Source organism: Tyto alba, unplaced genomic scaffold (assembly GCF_018691265.1).
Source record: "Tyto alba isolate M040663 unplaced genomic scaffold, T.alba_DEE_v4.0 Super-Scaffold_1000006, whole genome shotgun sequence".
NCBI lineage: Eukaryota > Metazoa > Chordata > Aves > Strigiformes > Tytonidae > Tyto > Tyto alba.
In genome coordinates this window covers 23746030-23758396 of record NW_024881272.1, presented here as the reverse complement: position 1 = coordinate 23758396, position 12367 = coordinate 23746030, and the positions used below count along the sequence as shown (strand labels likewise).

Sequence of the window (12367 nt, the reverse complement as noted above, 5' to 3'; positions counted from 1 at the left end):
GATAGCAAATCTTTAACAAGAACAGTTAACATCACCCTCCCTTTTCAGTTTCTTCGGTAACTTTGCAGGGATAAGGGTGATAAAGGTTGCCCTTTGAACTTTTCATTGGAAGATCTGGACAGCCTGGGAAAGAATAACAACTCCTCTTAACTAAAGAAAAAAAAGATTCTGGATATGGCAAGAGTGTACACTTTTGTTTTTGCTTTTTCCCCTGGGCTGGACAGAAATTGAGAGGAAAAAAACACTGGTCAGTGAATAAATTGTTTTAGATGGTAGGTAGAGGTAACCTCACAATTAGGGAATGTGGTTTAACAGTAGTTTTACAAAATGCTGTATATAGTCATGAAGGTCTGAATTTTTCTCACTCTTTCTGAAGTAGTAGTACAAAAAAGCTGTCTTCACTGACCTGTACTAGAGATAGAGGTAATGAATTCAAACAGACATCAATTAATCTGGTGAGTACCACATTCGAGTCATAAGAAGGTGGCTACATACTGGGAGGAAAATGTTTCCTCCAGAAGCCTTTCTGTAAATACAGAACATAACCCTGACCTGGAGGAATCCTTGCAGATACTGTGACTAAACATGCCCTCACAAAACTAACAAAAATCCAAACTGTTTTAGGGTAACAATTAAGAATAGCCAGTATTCTTAGCAGTAAGAACAGCTGCAGAGCCACCCAGATAAAAAAAGCTTGTGTTTTTACTCCATACATTGTTCTAGTGAATGCTCTTCTGCTAAGATAACTTTTTTTTTCCCCTCACTTCAAAAAGCAGCTGCTTGTCTGAAAAGACTATCCAACCAACATCCAAACTGCCATATGTACCCATGATGAGTCAGAGAAGAAAATAAAGTTTGTCTCAAAGAACTGTGAGCAGCCCAATTAATCAGACCTTCCTTCATCATATATCACCCCTAGCTTTGCTGAACATCAGTCCTACATCAGAAGGAGGTTATTCGTGGCTCTGCAAAAGAGAGAGAGAAATGGTTTTCTAAGACATTTGGTGTACAGGCCAAAGGAAAGCTCCAAGGCTAAGCACTGAACCAAGTTTCACTTTTCAATAGGACAAATCCTATCCTCTCCTCCTTGTTAATTCATCAAAATAGCAACACTTCACAAAAACACCTGAGCCCAAGTTCCATAATGATAAAATATAGCTTTGAATCCTATACAGATCAGAGTCCCTGACTCAGTCAAATGACAGAATCACCTTTGGGGATTTCTGCCTTCAGTGATATAAAAAAGGGTCACTAAAAGAGGATGAAAAGGAACAGGAAGAAGGCTCTAAACATTTTGCAGCTGTATAGGACACTGCTCACATTTTTCAGGTCTTCAGGATTAACCCTTTTAAAGAGCCAGGGCAAAGTTATTTCTAAGTAGGAATTAAAAGGTCTGAAATCAAACAGAAGTATCTGAATACATTCATTATGCAAATCAAAACCATTTTGTTTGTTGACGTTTCAGTTTATCCTTCTTTAACAAGCTGGAACAGATTGCATGGCAGACAAGAAAGAAACAGCACATACATGTTGTCAGTTTTCTGTCCCTCCCTTTGTGGTCTTGATTCTGGTTGCTGAGAGCAGGACTGGTGCTGCAGCTAGTGTCAGGAGTAGCATTTCTGCCTTTTTTAATTTCTGCAGTGAGCAGAGAAATAATCAGATGGGCTTCTGTGTCATGTAAGAATACAAACTATTTCATAAAAGTTAATTGAATTGTTTGGTTTTCTCAAAAGCAAGTAGAGAAAACCATATTTGAGCCTCATAACATCCATAGCCTCAAAAACATCTTACAGCAACAACTGCTATATGACTCCATCCCCAACATGGCACATCAGATGCAGGTGTAAGTAGCCTTCCTGCTGCAAAACAGCCTTCATCATGTTTTGTTCATTGCAATGGGCATCACACAACACCAGCTCTTCCACAAGCCCTTGTCAGGTCTGGGGGTCCTTTAGAGTACTTCTCCAGTGCAGATTTGTCAAGGATGCTAGCAGCAACATCATGCTTCCTCAAGGAAAAAGCATGTTCTGAATTTATCAACCTAATCAAAACTTACCTTGTCCTTCAGTTCTAGAAGAACTTTAAACAGTAAAATAAAGAGATTTTCACTAAGCAAAGCTTACTGCCAGGTTTCCAGTCCTAAGACTGGAAACAGAACAAGTAAACTAAAACACACCTCTGGGTTATATGTAACAGGGTTCCTTCAGTCTCTCACCTAGAGTTCCTCTAGCATATCATCTCTGTAGAAAGCTAAGAATCATGGTTTCACAGCATGTAACTACCTGGGAGATCACCATCCTCTCTTCTGCTAGGAAATTCTTCCCAAGCACGGTAACAAGGCTTCCTGCTTTCTTTCAGCAGAAATGAAATATTGTTTTCTTACCTAATAGATTATAATCACAGCTGTTAAAAATATGTCTTGATTTTACTGTCCTTCCCCAGCATGCAAGAAGTCTGTATGTGTTTGTTTTACCAAACTCTTCTCTGCCTTGATGACCTACTACATATTCTTAAAATTTATGTATGGCATTCTTAGCACATACAGACAGCAAAGCTTTGACATCTCTGGTCACATTACAGCAATGCAGAAGACAAACAGAGAGGCAGATTGAGTAAAGTAAGCTGTCTCTTCCCATACACCCCATTTATAAAACATCCTCACAGCCAGCTACGGAAAAATATAAATTAGGAGCTGACAACTAAGTGGTGTCTAGATACCATAGCAAGAGTGTTCTTCAGAGTAAGTGACACGCTTCAGAGGCAGGCCTGATAAGCAGTATAATGTTCCCTTGCTGGAATTTGCTTGGTTGGCATTCAAGCATCAGAGGATTCCCTAAAACATTTCCAAGGGGAAACAAAAGGGAAGTAGATTTCTCTTCAGTGGTGGAGCAGTACTGGCCGGCAAGATGGGATCTATGTCAAGCCAGGCAGGTGCAGAAGAGTTGATGCTTGGTGATCATGTATGTGCCTTTGGGATTTACAGAGGCAGCTCTTGCATCAGTTTCATGATAGGCTTTGATTCAAGACAGGCAGCAACAAATTACCTGTTTCCACAATGCATGCTGGTGCTTTGTTCATTATGACCAACATCAAGAATACAGTGATGAACTTCACTGTCTTAACATAAATCTGTATCAAAACCCACGATCCAACAGGACATCTAGTCCTTGCAGTAAACTGTAAAGCCAATTAGAATGAGACTAATGCCTTTAATGGTCTTAATGCAGTATTTCTAACCTCTTCAACTGAAGTTTTGGGAATCATCACTGCTTAGATAGCCCAGTTCATTCAATTTTTAAGTTATTCAGAGAGCATGGTCTTTGTAGGCAGATATTGAGTAACTAGAAATTTAACAAGCTTTTCAGTGCAGAAGGTGGCCAAAACTAAAGCAACTTATCTCTAAGTTTTAGAACAATTTTCTGAAGGAAGAACATGAACTGTGGCTTCTTATATGTTCTTTTTCCAAGAGGATAAAGCAACGGGAGGGCCTCATGTCATTTATGAGTTTATAGATAATCCCTGAATTGGGTTTTGCTACTAAAGTAAATTTAGCCTTCTGTGAATGCAACAACTGTAAAAATTTTTGCTTAAACAACAGTTAATAGAAACCCGTAAAATTAATTAGTTGTAACCATATCTACCCCACAAAAACAAACAAACAAGCATACATTTAATTAGGTTAATGCTACTGTGGTGAAAAACTACAAGCAAAGTAAGTGTTCCACCTTACGGATATGTAGGGGAAAAAAAGAACTGAGCCTTTTCTTTATAGACTTCCCAGTTTTTATACAACTAGTTTGGCTGGTTAAAAGAACACAAAATGTGCAAACCCAGTCCTAAGAGGAACATATAAAGAAAGAAACCTATCTCGCACTTACCTGGCACCTTCATGGACACTCACTTGAAGAACAAGCCCATGTAACAAAAAGTGTTCTCTATTTAACAGGCACACTAATTGGAACTATATGTATTACATTTTTTTTTTTTTTTGTGGAAACTCATGTTGGCCATTACATTATTGTGCTCAGAATCAAAAATGGATTGAAAAGCTTAGGAATCATGCCTTTTTGCTTTTAAAATATTTGTACATCAACTTCCTGTCAAAAATATGGAGAACCCTTAATGTTTGAAGACTTATTAATAATCTCTAGCAGTCCAGAAAGTCCTCAGCTACTTCTTTAAAAATTCCTGCAAGAATGTTGCCCAGACATTCCAATTCTAAAGCACATAAAAACTTAAGTATCTTCTGCTTGAATTTTTCTTGTTGATATTAAGGAAAGCACTTTTCTTTCCCCTCATCCAAGCAGAAAAAACTTCATGTATTTACTGCACACTTTTATCTTTTCTATAAATACATCATCATTGTCTTCCCTTATACTCTTGGTAAAAATGTTTTTTCCATGAACATTTCTTTCATATGAAACTGAACTTATTGGGGCAAACAGCATAAAACTGCTCTAAACAATGCCCAGCTATTCAATTTTTTTGCTTTACATTCTTTTCCCACATGTTTTGGTTCATAATTACTTCCAGCTTCAGGAAACTGGCCCTTTTAAAATCACCAAGCATAAGTTTTTTTACTTTGTTTGCACTTAACAAATCAAGTAATGAATAAGTTCTAAGCAGCTGGTAATTCTGAGTTCTACAGTCTTTATTTATCTTCTTCATAGGCTGAGGTTGTGATTAACACAGGAATCCCAAAGTTATCTAATGGAGACTTACATGAGAAATCCTTATGAGAATTCTGAAGGATCAAAATTGAAAAAAACTGAAATGAGCTAAGAAGAGCAAAACAAAGACACAGGGATGGCAGTTACATCCCACCCAAATGTGGGAGGTTTGATGGATGAACAACAAACAGCCTGGTAACTGAATCGCTGTGAATATCTAGGGTTCTTTTTCTTAAATATTTGAAGTGCTCAAACACTTAGTACAGATTGGAAGAGATTAAGTAGAAGGACATGAATTAGAAGTCAAAGAAAAATCTGAAATGAAAGAGAAATAAATAACCAACTGCCAGGAAAATACCAATGTCAAAGTATGCTAAGCCTTGAAATACTCTTTCAGAAAAAGTACAAGGATGGTCTTGCTTGTGATGGTCAGAATCCCTCCATTTAGCTTGTGCAGAACACTCTTACCCATGCCTAGGAACTGTGACTTCTCACTTCTTTTTTCTCCCCTCAGGATCGCAGGAATACAAAAAGACAAATGGGAAGAAAAACAGGGCAGAAAGAAAACCCACAGCAGCAGGCACGGGGAAAGTCCAGCATTCCAACACATTTATTGCTTATTTTTACAGTGCTTAATGGCAAAGTACTGCACATAGACACAAACAGTTTCAAAGCAACCTCCTACCCTAGGAACAAAATGAAGGTAAGGGGCTCTGTTTCAGTTCTTCATTATTAAAGCACTGAAGTAAAGAAATTTCAACAAACAGAAGTAACTCAATCTGTGTGTTTCCCTAGCCCAAACTCCCTCTATTTTTACGGTCTTTTAAAAAGCTAGATCAAGTTTCGTTTGAGTTTGTAGGGTGAAGATTGTTATTTCTGGCTTTCCCCCCCACCCCAAATACTCCATTTCTTTGTCTTTTTGAAGCAAAGTTTGAAATTATCATGAATATTAAAAAAAAATTTTGTTGCCTTCCCAAACCTGCTCTATAATATTGGAAAACATGTAAATTCACGGTACCAAAAAATGTCTAGCAAAGCACAGAGACCACTGGAAAAAATATTCCTCGTTTTAATTAAATACTGCCTAAGAACTCCCAAAGTACACAATATAAATTATATACCATATATTGAGTGAATATAATATACTATGTTAGTATTATGTTATTGTGGTCAACCATACCGATCTCGTCATCACTTTTCTAACTGAGAGGGGTAGCAAATTTTTTTTGCCTGTTTCTACCTTCAAAAAAAAAAAATCTACTTTCTCAAGTTAACACATTATAATACCCATTATAATTTTGCTTAAGTGAAGAATTATTCCTGTACGCTCAAGCACATCTTCTAACATTCACAAAACTTTGAGGGAGTGGTTCTTCCCCAGTCAACATAAAAATCCTGGGATGCTTCCTCCATCATTCATCAGCAGAGATTTTAACATCCAAGGATTCGATCTCACTGTGACAGCAAGTGAAAAGATCCACCATCACCCAAGGGGGAGCTTTTTTCTGGCTGTTGTTTAGAAGCATCAAGTTGCCAATATAACTGCTGAAGTACCTTTGAAAATAACTTTTGAAGGATGAGTTTGAAAGGAGGACAGAAGTAGCAGACACTAGCTTCCACCTCACGGAGTAAATGGCATGCTGACAGAGTAAGGAAAGTTGGTATAGAAACGAGGGCAACAACACAAGGGAAAAGGCCCCAGATCACACAGATTATTACAAAAAAGGAGCTTTTCACATGCGCAAGACAAGTGAATCTACACTTGTAACATGCATACTCAAAGCAAACCTTAAGGTGACTAAACCAAGCATTCAGAGAGTAGTGACAGAATAAAGAAGGACCACAGAACCTTCAGTTGGGCCCACTGAACAGATAGAGGCCTATAATTAACTACATGATGATATGTTGATCCTCCTACAGAAATCTCATGTAATTCAGTGTAAACAGATTTTGCTCAGAGAATGCTTCAGAATTTGTAATGAATGAGACTCTTGTTTCTAGGACCTGGCCAACCTCAAAGAACTACTACAATATAAATATTTTAAAATAATAAAAGAATGCAGCCCTTTGCCAAGCACAGATGCTAGAAAGCAGCTACAAATCTTGGCATTTGATGGCACCTAGTAACCCACTGACTGAGTCACAAATGTGATTGATGGCCTTAAATTGTTCAGAAACTATTGGCCCCTCCAAGAATTAAGACTTGTGAATTGTATCACAGTTTTTGTATAACTACTTTTCCCTACACAACCCATAAATGTTGGATTTTATTCTTAAAGGTTTTAAAACGGTATGTGGCTCTGCTGCTTGGGAAACCTCTTTACCTGGGAGAAACTGTTGCAACTGGCCTCCTTCTGTACTTTGTGCATATTTTGGTTTGATATTCTAATTTTGGTAATGATGTTATAGTTGGTACAAGCATAACTAAAAGATAAACTCCTCTTGCAACAGATCTTTTTCACTAATCTGGTCCTGAGGAGCCTTAGGTCTTGTTTTGACTCAGGAAACAACTAATTCATAAACTATGCTGCCTATAGATGTCCTCAACTTTCCATGTGTCCTGTATTTCATTAGAAATCCCCACCTGGATACCATCCTGCTCTTTAAAAGCTAAAAGACTCTCCAGAGAAAAGTTAGCGTAATCACAGGCAGCAGAAAGGAAGCATCTTCCTTCTTGATAGTCTCCTTTCTGATAAGCTCAGAGCAACAAGTCTTCTGATCAGAACTGGTAAGTTCCATGAAGCATCTGCACAATATCTTTAAAACTGGCCATCCCCTTCCAGGTGAGATTCCCAGCCATACCAGCCTCCCCAGTGCTATATAGCAAGGCATGCATCAGATATACAGTTCTTACAGAAAACACTTCTCAAGTACTTCTGACAGATTTTCTTACTAAAGTGAACAAATCTGGTTTCATTTCCATGAACTCAAGCAGAACCAGTGAACAGAATCATTACATTGCTGTAACCACAACAGAATGTATTATACCTGAATAACGTGCCCTGATCATCTACAGGTTAGAGGACACTAAAGTAGTAATACATGAAAAAAAATAAAGATGCAAGGGAAAATATATACTTTACTATTTATTCATGTCAAACACTTTCCTCTGTATAATGTAAAACGCAAGTCAGAGCACTTAAGTTTTAATGCAGATCTACCTTTGAAGAAAATGTTAGTCCTCCAGGTCATCAGTTTAAATGACATCAACTAACACAGCCAGGAACAGATTTTGAACAAACGAAAGATTAAGGAAGAAAAAGAGAGAAAACTAATTATTGCGCCAAGTGCTTCAAGTCACACAAGACTCTCACATACTGTCAATTAAGTGAACCCTATAAAGTTATGATCTATGGCAAAATTCCACCAGAATGATTATATCACAACAGATGTAATTAAATTATTTCTGCCAATAAAGTCATCGGTGCAGAACATATTACCCCTCTCACCTCTAAGCAAATTTTTTAACCACAAAGTGATTCTACAATGGTACCGCCTTGACTGAGTTGCAGAAAGCACTAAGTTCCACTGAATTCAATGTGTACTTAGAAAAAGTATGTGGTACCCTGAGTACACATGGTAAACTTGTGGAACAGCAGCAAATTTCTCTAAGCTGTCACCTAGTTTTCTTTCAAGATTTCTTTTGTATATTTTATGGTATTTTCAGCTTTTTTTCTGGCTCGCTTGCTATTGAAAAAAAAAAATTAAAAATCGTAGAATAATTCAGGCTAGAAGACAACTCATCAGGTCATCAGGTCCATTATCAAAGCAGGGACAGCTTTACTTCCACAGAAGAAACAAATAAACAAATAAAACAACAACAAAAGGAAAAAAAAAAAACACAACAAAAAAAAACAAAAAACAAACCAAAACCACCTAAACCAAAGGACAATTACAGGGGGGGAAAAAAAATAAATTTATTTCACCTACGTATAGTGCTTGCTTTCTTTGCTCCTTAATTTAACCTCATAGTATTTATTTTAATCAAGCTGATTTCATTACAAGCCTTTCCAGAAGCTAACTTCATGTCTTTGAAAAGCAAATATGCACATTTAGAGTGCTCTATAAATATCTTTTTTTTTAAGTAATCAACAAAATCTTTCTTTTATCAAAAATAGTGGAAAGGATTTATCATGGAGAAGTTTTTTAGGGTTTTGGAAGCCCTCCAGCAGGTAAAAACTTCACTTGGCCTCATCCTAAAATATAAGGAGGAGTAGGCCATGCCTCAGAGAGCTGTAATCAAAGTAGGTAAGTCAGCAAAAATGAAGGAAAAAAGGATGTAACAGAGACTGAGGGGAAGGAAGACTCAATGGGACTTGCTAAAAGCAACAAAGAAAACAACAGCAAACACAGAAGGAGGAATAGGAAGAGCAAGACCGAAGCAGTGTTTGGACACAGTACAAGCTGATATCCAAAGCTGGTATGCCAAAAGTGCGTGGACAGTCAATGGGCATGTTCAATAAATCAAGCATTACAAAATAAGCAAAGTAGTCTGGAACAAAACCCAAAATCAGACTACTTAAAAACCACTTTGCCCTTACCAACACCAATACATTAGTTCAAAGGTTACTTACCCACTTCACAATTTTGGACTAATCGATTTCCTTTAACTTCTACATGTGTAGATTGAAGATAATGTATCATCTCATCCCACAGTGTTGTAAGGGTACATATGCTATTGTGTCTAAATCACAAGGATGTCCCAATACAGAAAATTCAATAAAGAAAATTGATAACTGTGCAACTAGCATGGGTTCCAGACAGCATGCAACAAAAATAGCACAAAATACTACATTAAATGAGACCAGAAAGAATACCTTGACCAGCTATTTATGTAGTAAACGCCATCCTTCCCAGACACTGAATAAGATAAAAAGTCTTTAGGGGGGAAGAGAAAGGAAGGAAAAAAAAAAAAAAACCAAACAAACAAACAACAAAAAAACATTGATAGTCCTTCCTTCTCATACATGTTTTTCTACAGCACCTTTTTGCCAGGTAAGTTACTATAGCTGAGTTTATGTACTCAGCTGCTTCTGTAAAAGAATCCCCTACCTAGAGACTTTCTCATTTCCTGCAAAGAGCAGTTCCCAACACACGAGGCTTTTGTTTCATTATGGAAGTTCCCAAGCTGCTCATCAAGACTAAACTCAAAACTTGAACATTACACCCTGTAAATACAATGAAACTTTCTAAACATTAAGAATGTTTTTTATATTAACTTTGCACAGAGGATGCATCCTCAAGTCATTCAAAGCCACTAGATTGGTTCAGTGCCTTTTTAAGTAGTAGAGGCAGAAAGTTTTTAATAGTCGTTTTGCTCCCAATACCAAAATTTCTTCAACACTGTTGACCTCAGAAACAGAGTCGCTAGTGACCCCTAGTGTTAAGAAGTTCAGTCTCAATTTGACTGATTTATGGCCAAACGCAAGATGAGTGTCATCCTTCAGCACTTTGTTGTTTTTCCACCACAGCAAATGGTCACTGCCTTGTGTTGAGGTTCTTTCCACTCCAGTTTACAAACAAAAATAGTAGTATCTATTTTTAAAAAAAAAACAAGTGTAAAGGAAATACAAACTTCTAAGCTTCCCAGTAAATTGCAGGTTGACATTCCTCCTGCTTTCAAATGTTTAATACATTTTTCCTCATTTGGAAGATTAACAGTAGGATATCTAGAGCAGACTAAGTGTCATGGCTTCAGGTGGACATTTACAGCCTCTTGATCAGTCATTAAGGAATTAATGACAGTGAACTACAATTCAAGCCAACCAGCAAAGCCTAGTATAAGGAAAGAAGTTGTAATTGCCAGGTTGCTGTAGGACTTGGCTGTCTCCCGCAGAAGTGCATAATCCAGTGAGCCAACTGCCCAGCTGACATAAAAGTTGTTTACAACATAAATCAGTAACCACAGAAACAAAGAAGACTCCTACTGTTCTACTTACAATTTTGAGTCCAGGTTCAGGAGAAAGCCCAGTTTGTCATATTCTGGAAAACAAAAGTAAGGGACACAACATCATAAAAATGGCAAGTGTCTCCTCTGTGAAAGGTACCAAAACCAAAAAGTATCAAGTCCTTATGGAAGAGCAATAATTATTTCTTACTGAAAACAGCTATATCATAATTTCTAGTTGCTCACAGCTGTTATCACAATTATTGTTATTTCAGAGTATTCCCAAATTAACATTTCTGAATCTCCAGGAAATACTAAAGCAAGAAAGTGTGTGGGTAATCATTAATTCAAAAATCACTAGAATTAGCCAAGATATCTGTAGTCATAAAAAAAAAAAAAAGCACTACTGAAACCATGCATGCAGTGATATACAAAGCTTTCCTGCTTGCAGTAGAGATATTTTTGCCAGTAATTTGTATGACAAACACTTCTCCTAAAACCTGATGTGGTAGAGCTTTGAAATTTTTCTTGATTCCTTGTCTATTCCAACTCACAGCTTTATAATTGAGCAACCCGTTTTCAAGAGAAAGTCACGGTGCCAAAAATGCTTCAAGTTCAGGTGATGTTGTTCAATAGGAAAGTGCAAAGTCAGAGTTTATGACAGGGAAAAGCTACAGAAACAAAGTCATCATTTAGAACATCTGTAACTACTGTATAAAGTAAGCTTTGCATTCAGCATCCTTGAATACATTGTGACCTTATAAATCAAACACTTGATACAAAAAAAAAGTACTAGTATTCACACAGGATACACAAGAAAAACCAAAAGGTGTAGTGTCCTCCTTGCATTGAGTTATGCTCAGGGACCTCCTCACACTGAGAACCACTGGGTCTCACTATTATACAATAACAAAACAATACAAACAGAGAAGTAAAAGATAATGCCTCCAGAGTTTAATGATCAGGATGTATTAAAAGGAACAATTCTCATAGCCTTTTAGAAAGAGCTCAGTGGAAATAGAGAAGTTTGCTTTCCTTACAAAACACCACCAAAATTTCTGCTGCGGTAGTTTACCTAACAAGACCACAAGCTTTTCATGCTATCACTTACTGGCAGAACAGGAAAGCCTGAACATGTACTTAGACAAAATGACTGCACCAGATAAGTCAGTGTAAACTGTGCCATCAATTTCAATCCCATTAAAGATTTAATTCCCAAGCCAAGGGAAGAATTACGCTTGACATAACTTAGGTAACAGAAGTTGCAGAACATGTGTGCACTTGATATTGGCACATACTATCTGTTCTCTGCCAGCACCCATATGCCACCCACCATCCTGTTGTACTTGATGTTAGAAATGCACCTGTGCATCTCTCCACCTTCCACATACTGACAGTTGGGTTTTTCCCATGTGCTGCTTTCCTCATAACTTCCTCCCAGTTTATTCTTCCTACAGGAAATTATTTCCTGTCCAACCTTACCTCCTCCGCATGTGGGATCATGGATAGGAAGGTATCCATTCCAGAAAAAAAACCCAAACCCTTCAATTTTTATTAACCCTTCCTTCCTCCAAAGACAACATCCATACTGAGCAAACAGCAACAGAGATTTTAATTTATTACTATTATTCTTTTTTCTAGAACATCTACAGCCACTGACCAATGTGTGATCAGTCTTACCCCACTCGAGCTAACATCTTCTTCCCAACAGGAAATACAAGATGACAAAATGCAGTAAGAGATATATCACCTCATAACTACAACAACATCCTGGGCTTTCTACTTACTCAGCACTTTATGAGCTTTTGCA

General features: G+C 37.4%; 1 protein-coding gene across 9 annotated transcripts in view; it reads right to left on the bottom strand.

The window, feature by feature from the left end:
- ST3GAL3 (ST3 beta-galactoside alpha-2,3-sialyltransferase 3) overlaps nt 1–12367 on the bottom strand; it is a 194920-nt gene that overhangs the window by 127583 nt on the left and 54970 nt on the right. For all 9 annotated transcript variants that reach the window (XM_033000538.2, XM_033000536.2, XM_033000535.2 and 6 more), the window contains one exon: nt 10610–10652. In XM_033000538.2, the coding sequence (XP_032856429.1) occupies nt 10610–10652 (43 nt within the window). The remainder of the gene's footprint in view (nt 1–10609; nt 10653–12367) is intronic.